This window comes from Crassostrea angulata, unplaced genomic scaffold (genome assembly GCF_025612915.1).
Source record: "Crassostrea angulata isolate pt1a10 unplaced genomic scaffold, ASM2561291v2 HiC_scaffold_127, whole genome shotgun sequence".
In the NCBI taxonomy this organism is placed as follows: Eukaryota; Metazoa; Mollusca; class Bivalvia; order Ostreida; family Ostreidae; genus Magallana; species Magallana angulata.
This window is the reverse complement of record NW_026441682.1, coordinates 100,463-124,428: the sequence shown is the minus strand read 5'-3', so window position 1 is coordinate 124,428 and position 23,966 is coordinate 100,463. Positions and strand designations below refer to the sequence as shown.

The 23,966-nt window shown below is 30.9% G+C and overlaps 1 protein-coding gene across 1 annotated transcript; it reads left to right on the top strand.

The window, feature by feature from the left end:
* Positions 1-2,450: 2,450 nt before the first annotated feature.
* Positions 2,451-21,293, top strand: LOC128169405 (plancitoxin-1-like). Its single transcript, XM_052835555.1, has 8 exons — positions 2,451-2,596; positions 10,612-10,783; positions 11,033-11,119; positions 12,326-12,485; positions 16,303-16,458; positions 19,762-19,847; positions 20,019-20,066; positions 20,316-21,293. The coding sequence occupies exons 1-8, from the start codon at positions 2,499-2,501 to the stop codon at positions 20,475-20,477; spliced, it is 969 nt and encodes a 322-aa protein (XP_052691515.1). The 5' UTR covers positions 2,451-2,498; the 3' UTR covers positions 20,478-21,293.
* The last annotated feature ends 2,673 nt before the right edge of the window (positions 21,294-23,966 follow it).

The following is a 23,966-nucleotide window of genomic DNA, read 5'->3' as shown; positions in this document are numbered from 1 at the left end:
GCTGAAATTTATCCCGTATTGTGTAGATCGAAATAGCTGGCACCGATTGTAAGCTCTTGTAGATATACTTTATCATTTTCTCGTAACGATCAACCAAATCCATCGACTCGTTAAAGGTATCACAATTGGGATTACCTGAAACCACTATTTATTGCAAATATTGAAATGCATCCCTTTAGGTATTAATAATTTTAAGTGTTTTTTATCTTTAGCCACGGTTTACACGACAACAAATTATCTTGCAAACACTTAAATGTACGTGGTGTTTACACCTTGGTATATCAGATCGTTGTCTGCATCACGCCGAATGTTCACGACGTCTTTTCTTCTGCCACAGGTACCAAACATATTTGTACTGCATAATATACAGACAAACGGTAGGACTATGTTCTTCTTCTGAAAAATAATAAACTAAGTGAACTGAGTCTGTTTTTGGGGTGTTTTTTTTTTGTATCTGAAATAAATGCATCGATTATTTAACATATGTTCTTGATTCCCCTAGATCTGAGAACGATAAAAGTGTCACTCATTGCGATTGTGGACATGAGCCACTCTAATGTTAAGACCAGTGTTAATTAAATACACACTTAAGCTTTAACGTATTTAAACGTCATCATTTTCTCAAAATGTCAATAAAGAAGATCATCATAATGTTTGCATTTCTTTACTTTTCTCCTCTGGTTTTTTTTTCAGTGTGTCTTTTTTTCCCGGAGAATATATGTGTAAGGTATTTTCTTATCTTAATTGAATTAAAAAAAAATAGATATTGATAACATGTTATACAGCTTTAAATAGTTTTCATTTTGTAATTATGTCAATTTAGATATACATTAATAAATTAAGAACCGTATTTTGAAATGAAAACATTAAAATAATATAGATACCATATTCCTACCTTGTACGTTCGTATTTTTCAGAAAGAATCTCTGGATCTTTATAGATGGGAAAATTTCCACATATAGACAAATAAGTAAGTAACCGCTTTTTATATCAATTCAATCAAACGTTAATTTCACCTTAATCACGGATTAATCCACGCTATTTCCGATATAGTTCAAGGTTATTCCAATTATAGCTTAGGTTTGGCTATTTATTATAGAATTAAAATAACACTTGTCTCTTATTTCATGTTCCCAGCTTGTATGTAAATTCAATCTATTGTGTAACAGCTTTGAGTATCATATTCCCGAGGAAAGTATCAAATTTTAAAGGCATTCTCTTCATATGTCTTATCAAACATTACATTTCTGATATACATTTTTCCAAATGTACTTTTTTATCTCTGATAACATTACAACGATTATATTTTATAATTTTTTTCAAACATTGTCCCCTTAAGATCATTTAATGTTTTAGTCATTGTCTTTCAATTATTTGTGCACGTCTTTGTATTGCTAAGATAAAGTCTTTTAAAATATTAAAATTCACCATCATCAAAAAATTGTATTTGGTTAAAAACGGATTCAAAAAAGGTGTGTTTTACTGAATAGTACACAGTTTTCGTTTGTTACTTCAATTTAAAAATTGATGCATAATTTACTAGAAATTCATTTGAATACATAATATTCATCCTGTGTTTAAATAAAGACAAGACAGAGTTGTTTTCAAAATTATGGATTCATTAACTTCAAATAAAACACATAGTTGTATTTATTAAGCAAAGTTCAAACAAAGTTAAAATTATGATAACGACTTTTCTAACACATTTTTTTATGAACCATAGACAAAGGTGGGTCCATCAACAAAAAACAAAATAATGAGTTTAATAAAGAGTATGTCATTAAAAAACATGTAAAAATGATGCAAACTGTTTCTTACCTTTGACGCTCTTTTCTATTTTCAAGACGAAATTTGTTGTTCTCGTTAGACAGTTAAGTCATAACAAATAAACTAGTGCATGCTTACATTGTACATCACTTTTATAACAATATGATGTTTATAAAGTCACGACCTAAACTTTTTTTGTTAATTTGTCTTTAATCGAGGTTAAGCTATTTTTACTATATTCATGTACGTAGCTTGTCCAATATATGTAATTTAATAATGGTCTAACATTTGATTGAAGTTCGTATATACCACATTTATAGTAATGTGATTTTTATAAAAGCATGACAAATTTTAGTTTCCCTCTTTTGTCTAATCGAGAATAGTTTATTTGTGTCATACACAAGTCCATTGTTTTTTTTCAATATATGTAATATAATAATGGTCCTACATTTAATTGAACTACGTGGTATAGTTTCTCAGTCACGACAATAGCTATTATATTTCCTTCAATTGTCGTAGTTATTCTAAATGCAGCATATATGTGGCACTCGTGTTCCCTCATAGCGTTTATAATTAATCTGAGCAACAGGTGTTTTCGTGTACAAACGATCTTTATTTATTTTGATGAATAATCAAAAACTGATATTTTATTGATGACAGTTATTGACTGATGCGGAAGATAAACTGACCCTGTGTAGCAGCTTCACTCATTATACAGATAACAGTCAAATATGAAACAGCTCCTTTTGCTTATATGTTTTCTTGGATATCCCCGCTCCACTCATGGCGCTATAAACTGCAAGAACCCTTCTGGCAGAGCTGTTGACTGGTAAGAAAAAATATTTTGAATGCTGTAGGCATGAATGATAGTAGTTGCAATTTCATAATGAATGTAGGCTTAAATTTAAAGACAGCAACAACGTTTTGTTTTTGTTCTGTTATTGTTTTGTTTTGTTAGGTGTTTTTGTTTTGTTTTATTTTGTTTTGTTTTTTTGTTTTTTTTTTGTTTTGTTTTGTTTTGTTTTGTTTTTGTTTTTTGTTTTTTTTTTTTTTTTTTGGGGGGGGGGGGGTTATGCGATATCCAGTTAATGTTAAAAACAAATCTATTACATGTATAACAAAAATGCATTTTATCATTTCATAAAATGATCCGTTCTTAAGCTTAATAATTTTATTAATTGTCAAACAAGAACCAAACACTATCTAGAGTTGAAGGTTTTTAATAACAAATTGGGGCCACATCGCTTACCTGAGCAACAATGGCTATAACTGATCAGAAAGGCAATAAACCCTGGTTAGAGTATCAAGTACAAATATTTTAAACAATTAAGTAAAGCAGATGTTGTTTAAATAGAGCTCGTTTCAAAATACCGTCGATTTTCCCATTCGGTGAGAGTCAAAGTTTACGTCAGCAGCTCGCTAGACTCAGTCGGTCGGTCGCTTCGCCAGCATCAAGGACATGCCGCCGCCACAACAACGCATGCGGTGGAAACAGTGCAATTGCATTACAAATAGTGTGCGGCAGATCGAAAAACAACTATTTTCCATATATATACTGATATTTGAAATTAATCTTATGTTTGGAATAAATTTTTCAAATAATTGTAGAGAGAGAGAGAGAGAGAGAGAGAGAGAGAGAGAGAGAGAGAGAGAGAGAGAGAGGGTAGAGAGAGAGAGATAACTTACATTTAGCTGGCTAAGCGAAATAGGGCTTAGGGCTTCATCAGGCCCCGTCGTCACAAACTTTTCTGAAGTAAATACTAAGCCTCAAGTCTGAGTATTGACCTCACATTTATGCACCTTTTGTTTTTTTTTTTAAAAAGGGGGGATGAGTTGAGTGATTTTAAGAGTTTGGTGATGGTGGAGCCAGAGTAACAAAAAAAAATTGTTTTCTTCTTTTAATAGCACGTTGAATATTTGATGTTGTAAAAACAAAACTGTCACCAAGTGGAAAAATCGACGGTATTTTGAAACGAGTTCTTATATTTTTTTTCTCCACAAATCCAAAAGATAAACATTGAGCTACTTTTGCTGTTTGAGTTTTTGAAAAGAAGATTTTAGATTTTCTTTTTCTATATTTACCCCCTTGTAAACATTTACCCACCACCACATTATTGCACCACCCTAAGGTCTTCTGTACAATTCTGAAATGAGATACAATCTAAAAAATAATACCACTTTTCCAACATCTTAATATCCAAAAATCATTGAAAACAAGACGACTGGAAGTAACGGCTCAACCATATGTATTCATAACTGTTTTATACCATAAAAGAACCTGGTTTAAGATTCTTTCTCTTATATACTGTATCAAATTAGCAAAACTTCATTGTGGGAATAAAATGTAAAATAAATTGTGTTATTTTTGCTTGCTCCGGCATTGGCAGGATTTTAACAACCAAATTTTGCCTTTTAATTTTGAAGCACTTATTGTTTAGGTATTCCGTACAGGCATATTGCTTGCTTAATCAGTAGAGGTTTTCAGATTTCGTAGGAATCATCATCCGCGGGTAGGTTAAAGTAACTCCGAATTTAATTATCGTATAAATTATGGACGTTTGATTATTTGTTTATTTTAATGAACACAATGTTGAATATTAATATCAAGTGAATGTGTTCACTAAGTCATTATATTTGTACTTCGGAATCGAGTAGCTCTTTGAAGCTCTCGTGTCGTGTTATCCCGTGACAGTTAAAAATACATCGCTATTTTAACTTAACAAAAAATGTAACACTACCCCGAAGTTCATTTGTAGGTACAGTGTATGATACAATAATCCGATCGACAATTAGTTCATGTTTATTAGCATTTCTGCTAGAATCCCATAATTGTTAATAGCATAATATAAATATTGTCACCTTTTACAGCGAACCCTCTCAACTTATTTAATTTCATCGAAAATACTACGTTATTTTCATTTACAACAACGAAGCAAATGATTCTAGCAGCACTCTATTTAGGATTCTAGGTCATATGCTTTTGATATTTGCCAAATTCATCTTTCATAGTATTTTGGATAGTGTTACACTTTTGCCTTTTTTGTACACAATGACAGAGGAAATGCCGGTCAAGCAATTTAACGTCTATCTGATTACTTTATAACACTTGCTGATAAAACAAAATATCCAAGCCCGTATTATCCTTATTATATCCTAACTGACAATAATCTAAATTGGATTATCTGTATTAAATGAGTCTTATTTCGGCATTGTTAACACTGCATTTCGATGATTTGTCTCCCGACAGTGATCTTATCTATTGAACTTGCTAGTGACGTCATCAATACATGTGATACGTAATACAGAGAAATTGAGGATATATTTATTTTGAAGAGTTTCTAGTGACATTTCACGCCTATAGTTTTTATGATTTGGACAAAAGATAAAGTTAAAAATGACAGGTTTCTTGAGTAAAATATGACATCATGCTGCTTATTGTGACATCATATTGATCAGATGAATTTTTACTCAATCGGTCCTCGAGAGTTGCCTCATCATACCCGAGGAAAAAAGAAACTTAGTGAGATATCCAATGTAAATCAACAAAATAAGAAGTTACATAGTTCCCTGATAATGTTAAGAAGTTTTTTCCAATTGGATTGATGCTATTCAACACACTTGTATATATTATGCTCTGCGTGTACTTGAATGAAATTATACAAAAATTAAATTAAATATTAGTAAAGTTGATTTTATATATATTTTAATTGGAATAAACCTGTGCGAATTAAGTTTGATATAGTAGTATGGCAATACATCTGTATATTTGAGCATTATCTTTCGAATGGAATCGAATCAATATAGAGTTATACTTGATATTAAACCCTAGCCTCAGAAACTTTACTTTAATTGAATTTGTAAAAATTATGAAGTAGTGAATTTCATTTAAAAATTAACGTAGTTTTATTTTTTAGAACTTATAATAGCTATTCTAGTTAAAACACATTATTTAAAGGCAAATTTCCTTTTTTTTAACTTGACAAAGTTTGACCTATAAACTTATGATTTTATTCGTCTTTATCACTTTTAATTGATGTTTCATTATTATATTTATATTGTATCTAAGTGCTCTGAACATGTGTAGTAGAGTAAAATTTTATAGGTTTTAATATTTCAATTTCAGAATATTGATTTATTCATCATTTTTCATCATTTTTGACATGTTCTAATCAATTTGTTACTTTTTCAGGAATTTTACTATTGCAGACTTTGATTTATTTAATTACATTATAGAAAATGTTTTATCAGTGGTGAATGAATAAATTATTTAGTTGAATTAATTGAAATCAATATTTTGTGTTTGTTTTTTATTTACATTGGTTACTCCTCTTTGGAGTACACCTGTAGACTCTATCTGTAGCATTAATTTGAGTGGTCACTTAGATCTGGTCATGTGATTGGTTAATAGGGGTATATGTATGGTTCATTCTGATTCCTGAATTTCATGCTAAGAGCCCTCCATGCTGTTCTAACTGCTATTTTGGTTTTTTGAAGTTGTTCTCCATATTTTATTATTTTCCACATAGAATGTTAGTTTTTTAGTGTACTACAGTGTAATTGGGGTTACAATTTGTTTAGTTATTTATTTATCTATTTTCACTTCTTTTCCCTCTTTGAATAAATGTTAGAATGTTTGAGATAAAATAAGAACAGAGTGAATGAACTAAGTGAGTTTGTATTTGTATGAATGCAGTCAATAATTTAAGTAATAAATAATCTTCAAATAAAGTTTATTATGTGTAAATAATTGTGTGTTTCTTAATAAGTCTAAAAGCTAGGAGAAAGAGTGTGAGTGCACTATAATTATAAATTTTACAATTTTATAATGCTAAAAAATAAATAAAATATCTATACATTTCAAAATCATATTTCTTTCACATTTACTTTTGACATATTCACGTTCCACAACCTATACAGGCTATAGAGGTAGAAGCTTAAGTTTCCATGACTTTCACACCTCATGGGAGGTATGATATGATATATTATATATATATATATATATATATATATATATATATATATATATATATATATATATATATATATATATATATATATATATATATATATATATATATATATATATATATATATATATATATATATATATATATATATATATATATATATATATATATATATATATATATATTATGTTTGTTTATATGAATATATTTTTTCCATTGTTGGAAAAAAGGAACTATCTGAACAGATTTGTTGTTGCATTTGAAATAATGTTGATAAATGAATTTGAGTTTGTATACTTAGCTTGTTTATATGGTTTGTTCACGTAGTTCAATTGATTTGCATGAGTTATGTGTTATTTAAAATTTATTCAGTTTGTGTTAAACATAACCTTTATTTGAGTTAAGCATATTTAAAATTAACTAATCATAAAGTTAATGGTTATTACAATTTGTGTTTAAGCTTTGGAATTTTTTTTTCAAATGTTATTATAAATTCAATACAAGGTCATGCATGCAGAATTTGCATTAAAAGTTATATCTTTTTTCCTATGAAAAAGTTAAACAACATACTTAGTACATGTTTCACAGGAGAAATGAAACTATTTGTGACTGTATCAGTGTTTTTACATTTAGTTTTAGTAAGTCATCATTAGATCAAGATTATCTTATTAAATTCAAAAAAAAAGAAGAGTAATTTTATCCACAGCCTATATTGATAATAATGATTGTAAAAATAATCCATCTCGCAAATACACCTGTATCCAACACAGTTTACCTTAGTGAGTTGTAACACATTCAAATCCCCATTAGAGAACCATTTTTAGATTTTGTCATTTTCATATTGAAATGTCTCTACGATCAGAAGATAAGAAAATGTAAATGTGTTCAACAATGTGTTGTTGGAGAAATTTGTGGGGAAATGATGGAACAAGCTTTGCATTACAAATTAATTTATAATTAAGAAGAAACATGACAGTTCAGGTTTGATCTGTCTTGAAAAACAAAGCTTTTAGTGGTAAATAATGAAAATCTAGGCATATTTTTACAAAATCCAATAAAAAAAAATGGCTAAAATTTTCTAAAATCAGGAATTACAACATATCAAAATCACATTCAATTTTTAAGTTTTTCTTATTTCTTAGTCTTGTTACCATAGCAACGGGTGTCAATTTTTACATATAAGATGTATATTGCATGGACATTGATAGGGATGTAAACATTTAATATTTTCTCCTTTCGACTTATTAAAAAAGCGTAAAAAAAATGATTTCAATACTTGTTAACGGTTTCCATCTCATTTTAAAAGTATTGGTTTCTCCATCAATTTTCTTCTATGAAATAAAAGTTGACAATAGGGCTTAGGTTGTTTTATGTCTTTCATAGTTTATATTAGTGGGCATATCCTTCTAATATAGATTCAAAGTAGGTAAGTTTTGCTAGTTTTCCATATTTAGCTCCGATTACCATGGCAGCGGTTACCTCCAGCAACAAACTTTTAGTGACTTTTTGCGTTTTACATCAAGGTGTGTCCATGTATAAAATATAAAGAAAATCGGTGACTATGTGCGGCCAGACCCTAATATAAATCTTTGATTCTTACATAGAATTGATCAGGCTTGGAGTAATGCTAAATGTAATGGTAATGCATTGCAATGCATTACATGTTTTCAAAGTAGTGCTAGTAATGTGTAATACCACAAAATGAGCATTACAAGTAATGGTAATGTAATTCATTACTTTCCAAAATTTAGTGTAATGCTGGCATTACAAGGCATTACCTTGCTTTACTATGCTTATCTATGCATGTTCACTTAAAAAAATGTGATGAATAAATGAATAGCTGAAATTGAATTTGAATAATTTTATTCTAAAGATAAAAGAAATTATTCTTGAAATTAAATGTTTTAAATGTATTATTGAATAAGATTTATAAAAATTCATTTTAAATTGTTCATATTACTAGATATAACAACACAGTTTCATAACATTTTTATGAGTGTTGTTATTTAGAGTTTTAAATCATTTAAACAATTTACTCAAATTAGTTTGCACTTTGATAAAGATGTGTCAACAACACACTATGCCCCCAGGATAACCTAAGTATCAAAACAATCTATTGTTATAAGAAGTGCTAAACACCCCAATCCCCTTCCCTACGCCATGTCCTAATAGAATAGAGGACAGATATGCACCTTTAAGGGCAAATGAATGCACTGTCCATCCATAATGAAAATCAAAATCACTTCCAATATTATAACCCATTTGAAAATTATTTTACTCTCTCTCTCTCTCTCTCTCTCTCTCTCTCTCTCTCTCTCTCTTTCTCTCTATTGTTATTAAGTACACTAGTTTGGACCGATACAAAATACAAAATAAATGTTGTTTTTTTCTATTTTTGCACTAAATATATACTAAGATAAAGATTGTCCAACAACCTTTCAGTCCCAGCTTCCACTGCTCCTGTAGAACGTTTATTTAATATAGCTGGGAAGATTTTCAAACTAATAAGATGCAGTTAAAATAAATGAAACCTTTGAAACTTTTATCATATAGTGCAACAGCAATCTTTTGTCTTAAAGTGTCCTTAGCATAAAGAAATCCGATTAAAATATATTAAGAAATATAACTGGGAAAACCCCCCTGTTTACAACTTAATACAATTAAGTGTCCAAAATTTTAAAGAATTGTGTAATCTGGGGAAATATCTCTATTTAGCTTTTTAATAACGGCAACATTATTCCATAAATTGTTTTCTATTATGCATGAATTCTGTGTCATATCTGACATTGTATCATGCCAAATGTCTTTAAATATATTTTTACTTAATATGTAATATGTTGTTCATAATGCAATAGATGATATACATTGTATATTGAGCAAATAAAGAATGACTCTTGTATATATAAACATTGAAATGGAACCTGATACCAAACATGAACCTGTGGATATATGTTAAAGACTGTTTTATATTTGAAACATTTGCAAAAAACTCTTTATCAGCTTTAATTTTTTAAAACAAAGTAATGGTAATGGTAATGCATTACTTTACTCATGTAATGGTAATGTAATGCATTACTTCAAGAAAATCAAGTAATGGTAATGGTTTTATAATGCCCAAATTCATGAAGTAATGGTTATGTAATGCATTACTTTACAATGTAATTCGCAACAAGCCTGGAATTGATATTAAACAGCCATCAATTGGTTTTTTTCTTTAATCTCAAGACTGGGCAATTATTGGTCAATTGTCAATCATTGCCAATTATGACTGAAATGTATGGGCAAAATCTCATTGTTTATGGTGTGAGACAAGTACTAATTTTTCGATGAGTTTTATTGAAATAAAGAAATGAACCTTTGAATTTTGCAGGATAAATACCAAAGACGAGAAACGTTGTTATATGTGGAAATATGATAGCAGATACTTTTATTTTTCAAATATTTTGAGAACAAGAATATATTCCAGCTACATTAATGACAATGCAGCTTTATCTCTATGACGCAAACACGTATGTAATTATACTAAAACAACCTCAGAAGATTAAATTGTTTGCTATTAGCAAGAGTAACCTATGTACTCGAATATGTCATGAATTGTATATACTGTACATTATTGCATGTCAATAGTTTTAAGCTTTGTTTATATAATCAATGATAAACCAGAGACGACATATTAAATGAAGTCAATATAATGCAGTAGCAACTAATGCCAATTTTCTCCAGATATCATAGAGGCATGACATATTACATAATCCTACTGATAAAAGTCTATAATCTGTATCCATGTTTATAACATTTCATCATATTATTTGATAGCAAAAAAGATCGATATCATTCAAATTAAGAAACCTAATGTCTTTTCCATTTTTTTAAATAGGTTTATCCTTTTCAAACTTCCAAAGTTAAACACTGGTAAAGTGCACACAGTTGGGACCGAATTTTTCTATATGGATGCAGACAATCAAAATTTTAAGATAACAACGATGCAAAACGTTATCAGACCAAACAGGAATCCTTTGTTTCAGACATTGAAACCATTATACTCCAATGTAGGTATTCAATAGCACCGCCATCTTCTCTATTCTGTTTTGCAAATTTTAAATATTATATACCTTAATACTGGTCAAGAGGACAAATGCGAGCTTATTGTTTTCCGATATACCCAACTTTTTTTTCAAGTAAAATATTTAGTTGATATCAAAATAAATTAAGCTTTGTTAAATTCATCATGCATGAAATGCTTTCATGTAAGAGTATGTTTGCTTAATCATAACATATTTTTACTTTTATTAATTTAGTCTCCATTTATTCAATCATACGCGATGTATAATGACCAAGAGCCATCCGGGAAAAAAGCAGCGCAAACAAAAGCACATTCGAAAGGTTGGTATTAGTTCTATGTATGTTTAAAAGGAGTTTGTATTGTCTGATCCGCTGGTTACACATATTTAAGGTGGTGTGGGACACCTCAATAATTTTGACTTACTTTCTATCGAAATTTTTGATAAAATCAACTATAATGTCATAATTGTTTTCTCACTCAATATTGTCACCTAACAGCGTATATCATGAGTTCGAATTCCGCTGGGGCTTTTATAATATTTTAAAACATGTTCTTTGGACAATTGTTGCAAAATTTGAAAGAAGATGGGGGAATAAGATTGCGCAAATGCCCATTCGGTTAAGTAGTGAAATACAATTTTGAATTTATTTTTCCCCAATTAAATCTATGGAAATAAATTATAATAAAACTTTGCAAAAGCAAAATTTCTAACTTAGTCAGTTTTTAATATATTTAACAAAAAATAAGAAAAAAAAATATTATAGGAAATTTTGGTGGTATTGAACCCGTAAAATAAAAACCCTAGATATATAAGGTTAGCGTATGCTAGGTGCTCTAACCACTGAGCCATTTCAGACACAACGTAATGGGTTTTTTTAAATAATATGTGTGACTAAGGCCACGAACTACCGGACTTGTATTATTTTTTGAAAACGTTCAATTGTTGGAATATAAAATGATATTTTTAATGTATAGTGGGTCATCTCTCCACATTTTTGTTGATTGAAATCGGTTTGTTTTCCAATATACATTAATTAGACTATGAGAAAAATATGGAGCACAGACCCACTCTATAAAAGAAAATGCCATTAAGTTCTAAAAGATGACAGTATTTGCAGGTTTTGATACGTACACGCCTATTTGAGTCAACATATTTCAAGTATTGAACATACAATGTACCTATAGGTTAAAAATCAATGATTCGTTAAATATATATTGTTTTCAATGATTAAAAAAAAAACCCCATCAGATTTATTGATACTTTAATTTTTCAATAGCCTGTCCGACCGCGTATGGGCATTTTACACGCCTTATCCACCCATCTTCTTCTAAACCGCTGAAAGTATTCTTATTATAATTTAGTTTTATACACATTAATATCGACAGGTGACCCATACAACTTTAATTTTGTGTTACATCTTTAGAATTTCTTTTCAAAAGACTATAAAACATATTTCAAACAAAATTTTCACTTCTATTCTTCACTAAAGCGACGACAGAATTTTATCTTTTTTGAATTGTTTAAAGTGCACTAGCTTTTGACAAAAGCAATGGATTTTGGATGATTTCGGGTATACCCCGTTTTCCGGCTGAAGTATCAGAAGGATATCATTTTTCAGATGAGCAAAAACCGTTTGGACAAACAGTTCTCTGTGTAACAGTTCCAAATAAAGTCAAAGAATTAATAGGTACAATTATGTAAAAGATGATTTTTAAAAATATTTTATGCAATCTCTTGTTAGCTCACTTGAGCTGAAAGCTCAAGTGGGCTATTCTGATCACATTTTGTCCGTCGTCCGTCTGTCCGTCCGTCTGACCGTCTGTAAACTTTTAACATTTTGATCTTCTTCTCTAAAACTGCTTGGGAAATTCAATTTAATTTGGCACAAAGCATCCTTATGGAAAGGCTAATATAAATTTCAGAAATGAAAGACCGATCCTCATGTTAAGCGGAGAAAACCTCGAAACTGTAGAAAAAGTTGGGTGCATTTTTAAAAATCTTCTTCTCAAGAACTACTGGGTCAAATTCTTAGCATAAATAATCCTTATGGAAAGGAAAAGATGAATTGCAAAAATTATGAGCTAATTTTGTTTCAAGTCTGAGTTATTACGAAAATTATAATAAAGGAAAGATGTGTTTCAATCAGTTTATAGCTTTGGGTTCGGTATTCCATACGAGTCTTCGTAAAATGGGTAGGCAATCCCGGGCCGGGACATAAAATAAAAGCCGAATCAGATCGAAATTTTTCAATTTACGTCGATTAAAATAAATTAACCGATGTCATTGAAATTTTTAAGATACAGTCGGTTCAAGCATATCTTTTACAACATACACCATAGCATTGCATAGCATTGAAATCTCATATCATAGCATTGAAATTTCATAGCATAGCATTGGAATCTCATACCATAGCATACAATCTCATAGAATCGCATTCGTCATATCATACCATAGCATAGCATACAACATTCTTTTAACTCGGTTTTAAATGTTTTTATTTGAAAAAAAATAAATGTTTACATTATAGATTTGTGGCAAACTTTGGCTTTTTATTATTTTACTTCGAAATGTGTTGAACTCTTTTGTGTATGGATGCGTTTTTGTTCAAATCTCATAGCATACCATACCATAGCATAGCATACCATATCATTAAGCACTTAATTTCAATTTCTCATAGCATAGCATACAAATCTCATAGCATAGCATACAAATCTCATAGCATATCATTAAAATCGCATACCATAGCATAGCATACATTTGTAAAATATATGCATGAAATGACTGTACGTTACAGACCGGTATATTTGTATTCGCTGTAAATATTGATAGACAACAATCCGTATTTTGGAATTTATTGACAATTGTTGATTTCCAAGTTGGTAAAATGGGTAGGCAATCCAGGGTCGACATTTTACGGGTTTGTGGACTTATTTAAGAAGAAACATAATAATTCATGTTTAATTCCATGCTTCTATAACGAGGTTCTTTGTTTAAAGCAGCCATGACGTATGATAAACGGGTCGATCTGACAAAGAAAAATTTGTTGCGCAACAGTTCGCATGCGAAGGGAATTTTTGAAACATGCAAAATACATTGGTGCCGATTTTGTGAAGTAAAATGAAGTTAAATATCTCAATGCGTTGACAGTTTTCACATATGACGGTGGTGTTAGGTTGTTTTGATTTTCGTTTCGTGTTCATTATTTATGCTTTGTAATCTGGGAACTATTGCCTGTATTTTGTAACTTTAACGTTTCCAATCAAACAGAGACTTCGGTAAATCAGACATTTGACTGTTTACCTGCGCAAATTAAGTAAAATCTGATGTATTTACAAAGTACTAAAATACAATTCATTCTATCGGTAATTCGGTATGATATTTTGAGTAATGGTTGATTAATGCAATGTGTTTTATTGGGATACTCAGCATTTTCTCGATCGAGTTTATTCAGTTTAAAAAGAGTTTAATATCGCTGACGGAAATATGTAGGTATATATATATGAATCATTTAGAAAAATAAATTGTGCTCTTTATTTGTTATAATGCATGTTTCTTATGTGTGTTTACAATTACTATTTACTAACCATATTTGAGTGTAAAGCTTCGAATTATAAGCAAGTGTGACGGTCAGAGGTTCGAATACCCGCGCCAGATAGCTCAGTTGGTAGAGCACCTGACTAGAGAAATCAGGGGGTCCGGGTTCGGCTCCCGGTCTGGTCCGTCATTATTCCTCCCACCCCGTTACATTTGCTCCCGTGCCAACCCCTGGAACTGACAGGTTAACTCCTGTCAGGGGAAGAGCCTGGGGTGATCTTCGAGGGCGAAGATCATTTACGGGGGAGGAATGTGACGGTAAGACCGGTTCGAATACCCGCGCCAGATAGTTCAGTTGGTAGAGCACCTGACTAGCGAATTCAGGGGGTCCGGGTTCGAATCCCGGTCTGATCCGTCATTATTTCTCCCATCCCGTTACACAAGATACAGAGCATTGCTCACAATTCTATGTTTGTACACAGATCTGACGCCATTTTCCCCCCATTTTAAATGCTGAATAGGAAATACCAAGTCAAAAATCTTAAGCTGAATGTAATTAACTCATGTGGACAAAATATGACTCAAACCTAGCAGAATTGTGAGCTATGTATTCTACGATTGACGTTGTAATTTTGGTTGATCATTAGGAATGTCTCGTTAAACGTTAAATACTTGTACAAAAAAAATTAAAGGACGATATACTGTAACTACTCTCTAGGGGCCCCTCTTTATACAATGAATAATATGAAATCTACATCTATCAATTTGATAGTTTTTCAGACACGAGTGAATAAAAACGACACCGTTAAAACAGTTTCCATAGTTCAGACACAATTCTGTTGCGGGGATTTAGACATTATCGCTATTCCTAAGATACTATTACAGCGGAAAATTATCCTGGTTTGTAGCCATTTGTTGTTGTTGTTTTTTTTTAATATGGATGAAAATAATGGGTAGGACTTAGTAAAATAGAGTGATATGCCTGAGAATACATTGGGTTTTATAGCTCTTTATCATGTCACCTAACAACATTTTTCATTAATGGGGAAGACAAATTAAATTTTTGAATGTTTTTAATTTAAGAAATTGAGCGCAAGGGGGAAGGGGGGCTGGAGGGGGAAGGGGGCGATCGAAAATAAAGGGAATTGGAAGTTAACAGTGTACGCCTACCAAATGTTTAGTTTTCTATCTTGCGTAGGATTTTCTTATTCTCGGAAAAAAATAGTATTCCATAAAGGTTACATGTATGAAAAAAAAAATGTAAAATTCGCATACTCAATTTACAATATTTTTTGTTATTCTACCGAGGGGCCATATGGCACAATATCTTTTGCACGCCCATTGTAATATTATGAACTGTTTCTTTGTATCGAAACAGCCAATTCATTTCCGTTCCTTTACTTTATCAAATGTAGGAAAAGATTGACTACAATAAAAAGTAAAATTACGAAACTTACTATGAAGTACACGTATAAATCTGACAGAACAATTAGCCATGATAATAATAATGCCTGACCTGATGATATTTTATACAATAAACAAACAATGTACGAAAGTATTAGCGTAGAAAATTTTGACTTGACCGATGTTCCATACCCTTTTTGTTTACATATCGAAACTTGTTTAAACGACAAAAACACACTTTAGGGGGAAACGCAAAAAGTTATTACTGTGTATAACAACAATGTAAATGGTAATTACCGTTATTATTTTCTGATTCATCTATTATTATTCAATAAACAGTTCAAACTTCACTACGCCGTAGTCTACGGTTCTTGCAGGTATGGCGGCCTTGCATCACATAACGAAAAAAATATGTCCTGACAAAATTGGAAACAAAAACTGTTCTGATAAATTTCGAAATCATAAAATTAATTCTTTACCCATTGTTGCTCAAGTGAGCGATGTGGGCCCCATGGGCCTCTTCTTAGCTTTATTTTTTTCATGTTGTTTTTTAAAATTTTTTTTAGAAAAAATATTCAAGACAACAAATCCTAATATATATGATCAGAGAAATTTTACAGTGTGGGAAGGAAAACCGGCAAGTAAAATTAATTTGGATTTCAGAACATCTGGAAATAATTTGGTAAAAGTATTTGCGAAATCTGCCAAAATTGGGAAGAAAGGTAATTTGTTTAAATAGTGCAAATGTTACAAAAGGTGTTAACCTTAATTATTAGATATTGTTTTTGTTGACAACTCTTATAGTTGGGTAGGTCATATTTAAGTAAAACTAAATGATATCCCGCGCAAGCGCGGGAATTAACACTTTACACATTAATGACACTATGCTAAAATGTTGAACCATATATAGTTTTTTTCATTTTCGTATATACTGTGTCCGAATTTTTCTTAATTGCTCTCTTAACCTATTCATTAAAATTTAATTGAAATTAAAATTAAAAAAAAACCGAACTGGATAGCTGAGGGATGAACAATTTAAACTGAATTGGATGATATATACATGTACATGGCCTTAATTCTTTCTATTGCAGCTGAGTGGAAAATGATAACAATGATTTTTTTTAAAACAACAGTGAGTGGGTATTTAGGACGTCATATCTCTAAATTTTGTGCTTTAGGTCAAATTTCACTACAATTTTTATCACTGTCCAAAACGAGAATTTCATATAAAAGACTGATCTGAAAAAAAAAACCACAATTGGGGAAGGTGGTCCCCTCCCCCAATCTAACTTTCCCGTTTAATGAATACATCATTTATTCCTACAGTTTCAAATTAATGGCTAGGGTTTCCTACCAATCTGTCGTGGTATAACAATTTATGAAATTAAAAAAAACGCTAATGTATGCATATTAATTTGCATTTTCTTAACCAAAGTTGTCATATCTAAAGTGTATGCCCGATAGTTTACTCGCCCTACACTTTCCGCCATGGGGTAAAATAGTCAAACCGAGTTCCTTGGCTGACCCCGTTGTGGAACATTAATTATTTCGATCAAAACTAAAATCGGATCAAATTGTTCCATTCTATTTATTAACTTTTTTGTATTAGCCAAAGATGTCCCATCCAAAGTATGAATATCTGCCCGCGATACATGATTAACTCGTCCTACACGTTTCGCCATGACGTTAATTAGTCAAACTGCGCTCTTGGTTACCCCGTTCTGGAAAGTTCTATTCCATTCTCTCACCAGAGGTCGCGCTTCGCTAGCTTCTATCAATCAAAACTAAAATCGCGCATTCAAGAAACGAATTGCATTATTTCATTTATTCAGCATTTGTCAAATCTTAACTTCTATGTATAATCCAAGTACTAAGTAAGTTCTAAATAAATATATTTACTGTTACGTAATCATTTAATATTATTTCATTGCAAGGATATATTTAAATGCTAACTCCCATTGACTTGGATCCGCCAAAGCGATTACACCATCTTAATCTCATTTTTGCAATTTCGAGCTGGTTTATCAAAAGTGAAAGTAGGTTTTTAATTAATTTTTCAATAATTACTTATTAGGTAAAATTCAACTATAGCATACGGACATCATGTAACACGTGTTGCAATACCAAAGTTGTAAGCAGTTACGCTGGTGTAGGCATTTTTTAGTTTATTGGCAAAAAGTCTTAATGTATAAATACGGCTTTTCGTATTCCTTTCGACTGAAAGTATAACTAAAAATACTTTGTAGTATGTTTCTTATAAAAACATGTCTTTTGAATACAAATCACTTTAGAACACAATTTAATTAGTAAACAATTAGCAACATATTCTGGCAAATGATTCAGACACATCTTTTTTTTAATCTTAATAGATTTCACGGCATTAAGCTCTGCCATTCAATCAACTGAAATGTGAGTGAAATAAAAATGAAAGTTGACTGAATGGTATATTTTTTAGCTGGTACATATATGTTAAGGCTTCCAGGTGGATTTCCCAACGATGTCTACAAAGCCACGTGCATGCGTGCATGTATTAATACGATGACGTCGTAATAAATTTGCGTCACGATCTGCATTCCAGTCGAAAGTTTTCTGAAAATGTATTTCGTTGGGTTGAATGTAAATTTCATTAAAATAGTTTTAAAACCAATTGTTTCATGAATTCAATAGCATCAACATAGTGTGTCTAATATTTAGCAGCATGAAAGCTTCATATAGATTATATTAATATTTGTAAACTTAAAGTTTGAATACTCTTTCTGCTACGTGTAAACAATTGTATGAATATGTTGTGATGCCAATAAAAAAAAGATCAAGATTACTTTGATCATACAGGGTGTCCCATAATATCTGATACCATTTACTCTTTGAATAAATTTTGTTTAAATTTGTTTAACAAAAAAATCAAATGCATTTATATAAATGTATATGATGTAAATTTTCACTCAACCAATTTCACAAACATTTATAAGTTTTTGACAAATTGGGCCTTGTTTATAAAAACACAATAAATCTAAAGAGAGTACTCCAAATGACGTCTTTTTTAAACAATGACGACGTTAAGTCGATGAGTAAAATTCTTCACAACAGCCACTGTACGGATCCCATTTCTTTAAATCTTCTCACAATTTAAATAATCTGTTGGTTGTTGAGTCGCTTTTCCCCAGGGTATTCTGTTTTTATAACTTGTACAACTATATATGGAGTCTGTGTTTGATAATACAGTTTAAAAACGGAAGATGCCTGCTCTCTTGTCTGATTTATCTTGATTAAAATTCAATTCAACCAATGATATATGATGCAACTTTGTGACATCATAATTTGAATAAAAGCAACCATACTTTTTTGTGGAAATAATTAAATAAAAGATTTTACTCTTTATTTGAGTCACAATTTACAGGTTTTCCCCAAATATTATTTTATTTATACGAATTTCAAATGGTATCAAATATTCTGGGACATCCTGTAGTTTGCATATATCTGGTAAAGAAAATAAGAACACATGCGACTCCTGTTTGGGAAACCTTCGAATTTACCCCAATTTCATGTAAGATGCGTCTGGTTAGTACAAATGTGTCGTATATTAAGGGTGAGCAAACCGTTTTAACAATATCATTAATAAATGGAACATATATTTGAAACCTTAGCAAGAACTTAAAAATGTATGCATTGGGATTTATTTTTTTAGAATATTTATAATCAAATGTTAATAATCATCTGCATCGAAGAAAATACGTCACGTTATTTAAATATACAAATGACGTAACAAATAATGTTGAACATCGGTGAAAGAATAATTTCGTTGATTTTAACAATACCATCCGGTAAAATTCCAATAGCTTTGGGTCCCCTCAACATTGCTACGTTTCTTTTTTTCACCTTTTCGAGTCTTTCATTCACATTCCAGTTAACTGAATGGCAGAGCTTTATTCTGGTGTTTTTCTACATTCTATATAATTGTTTTAGACGTGAACACAATATTGCAAGAAAAATTACATGATTGTATCTATATTTTTTTTTTCCCTCAGACACATATACCCAGTTGATAAGCCCGGGACTTAAAAGCAAGCTTAACGTTGACACTTGGAGACCAAACCTTAGAAACGGCAAGAAGGTTATAATACGATATTTTATTACATGTATAATGAAGCAATATGAAATTTTATATATATTTTTTTCTGAAAATATAAACTTTGTAATTTAATCTTATGTGTATCTGACGAAAGCGTATAAATAGCAAACAAAAGAAAAACCTTCCTCACGTCTTCCAAAATTTAATATACAGGTGGCTGAAAATGAACCTTTTACTTGCGTAGGAGACTTAAACAGACAAGTATCCTTTATATTATATGACGATTTTTAAACCATAAATAACAAATTTAACTGAATGGAAAAAGTCATTAAGATTCTAAAGTTTTAACTATGGATTTTAAAGATTAAATATGCTTTATTTAAGTGATAATATGTAAAATTACTATTTTTATTCTGCATAAACTACAATTGTACTGGTTTAAACGAACACTTATTCCAAGTGCATATCAAATTAATTATATTTTAATTTAATATTTTATTTTATTTTTAGGAAACTCAGTTTAAAAGAGGAGGTCTTTCGCTTTGCTTGAAGAATAAGAAAGTTGCAGAAACATTTCGAGAACTCTATACGAAGCCTGGACAGATACCGACATGCACTATGTCTTCAAGGAAAAACAGGAAAATTTGTCAACATCGCCAAAAACTGTTGTAACAAAATAGTCCTTGTTACCTATCATTATATAATCGAACACTGGTGATTGGACTTTATATTTTACGTATCCTTTAACTTTGACTATACTGATTGGGCAATACATACTATTCTTTGAACTATTGTGATTTGACTTTATCATTTAATTTCAGAATCAGTATAGAATGCTTTCGTAAAGTAAATACCTTTATTCAATGTATATTCCATGTTAATTGAATCACGAATAGTATGTGTCCATCAAAGACTATATTGCTTTAAAGAAAGGTCAGAGAGAGAGCCAATAGCTACCATGTTTACATATTTATGGGGTATATTGTTTTGAGGTGATGATCCTTTAATGACCGTAATTAAATCCTTGCTGGTCAGTTTGTCTCCAATTTGGACATTATGTTCCCGATTAGTACACAAATATCCTGAGGGGGTAAAGTTTGATGTAAACCAAACAATTACCAACATCAATCTGCTAATTGAAGTCAATTAGTCGTTTGATCGGTTCATGTAGATGACTTTAATTGGTCACGATACAGTGACCCTCCCCCCTAGTAAATATCTGTCGTAACCTTGGTTGACCCTAAGTACACTGATTAAAGGCGGGTTCCTGACTGACCAGCTTGACGCCATCTTGGAGCATCATAGTAACAAGGTGGTGGCGCCCTCTTACAGGGCTTTTCAACAACCAATGAACACTTGTTTTACTTTGATAGTTGTTTTCCCCAAATAGTATAAAACTACCAAATTCTCGCAAGTTAGGTTAATTCCGATGCTCTCTCGAACGCTTAACATCTCTCTGACTTCCCCGAATTGGGACTGTGTATTTAGTTTGCTTTTTGTAGAATAAAACTTCTATACGATCACTTAAGACTTTTATTTAACGTGTACACTACTTACGTAAGATACGCGTGGTTGTGTTATACGGGCTGATTGGCGCCAGCGACCAGGATTCGTACCTTCTTTTAGACTTTTGATTTTTGGATTTATCTAACCAGTTCCGGTAAGACAGCTTTATTATTCTTTACTGTCCTGTTTTGTAAGTCCGAGTCTCATCTACTCAAACGATTCGCACGATTATGATACACGAACGATCACCCACGATACATGAACGATCACGCACGATACACGGACGATCAGTACCTTACTGATAAATTTCAAGTTATTATTGGCAGCCGGAAAGCGGTTCGGTATTTGATATATATTTATATATTGTATCTGCGTTTCGGCGGGATATTTTTTTTAATAGAAAACTAATATTATGCTTATTTTAATAAATAAATAATTAAATTAATAAATAAAAAAATAGCATGTAGAAATATGTTTTATGTCTTTAAAAAGTATTACACAATTTTTGTTTTACTTGTAAATGTAAAAAAGTAATAGACTGTCGTGTTTGGAGGTTTTTATCGACGGTGTTTTTATTCTTTTTAAAACAATGCATCAGAATCGGTATAATAATAATCATAAAGACATGAAATACTAAAGAACTAAATGACATGGTATCTTATGTAAATGATATTGTTTTTCGTGAATTAAAATGACTTTGTGTGTGTACTTATTATATTTCCATGTGAAATGTGGTTGAACTTATCATGAAATAACATTCATATCATTTTATTACGCAAAAACATGAAAGACCTGAAAATTTGAGCTGACTTGACTTATTTTAAATACTTTTGAGAACCTTGTGCAATTAAATAACCATTATTATCTACAATAACTGAAATGTAGATGAGATTTACAATTCCATTAAAGAGAAAAAAAATCAGGCTTATTTTTTACCGTTAAAATTGTGCAGTTTCTACTAGATGAGCATATGATCTTACATGTACCTTTCAAATAATCCATTTCTATTTTATAGTGTGGTCCTTTGAAATCATATAAACTAATGCATTTAGTTTTAATGCAATACGATGCAACACAATATAAGAATGGTTTGAAAAACATAATCTTTAAGAGAATGATGATGAGTTGAACTTTGTATCAGAATAATGTACAAATCAATGTATTCTCCATTACTTCATACAATGGCATACAATTGTTAGAAATGCTTAGAGCAGTGAACGCGATTCTTTATAATAATTATTATTATAGTATATTGTTATACTTTCATGTTAAATACTGAAATCTGATTGGTTAAGACGCAGTTCATATCCGTTCTATTACCCTCAGCGTTAGCAACGCACTTAGCAACGGGTAACATTACAAAATGTTACATGCACAAAAATTATGTGCGTACGGTTCGCTGTAAAATTTACGTTATTCCTATATAAAAGCAGTAAAATGTTCTTTAAAATTAAGACATTCAGTATAACAAAATAAATCGTGCCTGTTTGGGAGGATAACAGTTGAAATTGACACCCCTCGAAAACCATTGTCAACCTCCGCTTCGCGTCGGTTGACAATGGTTTTCTCGGGGTGTCAATTTCAACTGTTACCCTCCATAACAGGCACTATTTATATAATGTTAAACGTCAGAATTTGTTGCTGAAAATACATTAAAATTTATCATAAATTAGTTAAACCAACTCGTTATTTTCTTCTCTGTTGTGTTTTTTAATGTAAACAATCAATGATAATTCATACAACAAATACATTTTTTTGCGGCTTTTTGACGCTTGCGTCAATATGTTTTCTTGAATCTATAAAAAAACGACTGAATCTACATGTATCAACCTATAGATTAAACACCTATTTTCGATAATAATTTATGCACTAGTCTCTTTAATAAGGATTAAAATTACACTCATTAATATTGAACAGTTGATAAAAGTTAAACATATTTTCTTTTAATATCAATTTCCCCGTGCGGAGCTTCCTGGTATTTTCTACAGAAGTGGGATGTTTTTCTTGTTTTCCGACGTGATCATATACATGTATAAATGCCCTTATACACAGTGATTAAAGAATTTATCGTGTAAAGGGTATGGGTATCATTCACATTATTATATGCGGATTAATTCGTTATAATTGGTAGTGAAAACGTAGTCGTGAATTAATAGAGAATGATGCATGTAATTTGTTTTGCATACCATATCAACCCGAGACTCCAATATCGAAGGTTAGAGGGCTAATATTGTTTGAGGGTTGATATGGAATGTGATACAGATTTGGCAATATTTTTTTTATCATATATTTGAATTCAGGAAGATAGTTTTCTTTTTGATTGGAAAAACTAATTGAAGTTGTTTCCCCTTATCTCAAAACTGCGCATTTTTTTAACTTCAATTATACTGTAACAAATTCAATACTAAAACGTTCCAATCAAAAGGTCATGCATGTAATAAAGTCAAAGAAAAAGAGAATAAAAACAGAGGTAATCTGAATAAGAATGTACACGTGTTCCAGAAAAAAGAAATAAAGGGAGATGATATAGGGGAGGGAGTGGGGGGGGGTGATGATAGCAAGTGCCTCTGTTCATATCAGAGGTGCAAAAAACCTATATTTTATATAAAGTATATAATTAAATTGTTTCTCATTAACCAGTAATTCAAAAACTAA

Excerpts from the sequence above, each read along its gene's own strand:
- LOC128169405 (XM_052835555.1), top strand. The coding sequence starts at position 2,499 with ATGAAACAGCTCCTTTTGCTTATATGTTTTCTTGGATATCCCCGCTCC. Across the intron at positions 12,486-16,302 it reads TAAAGTCAAAGAATTAATAG|AAAAAATATTCAAGACAACA; the intron begins GTACAATTATGT and ends AATTTTTTTTAG. Across the intron at positions 19,848-20,018 it reads ACCTTAGAAACGGCAAGAAG|GTGGCTGAAAATGAACCTTT; the intron begins GTTATAATACGA and ends TTTAATATACAG.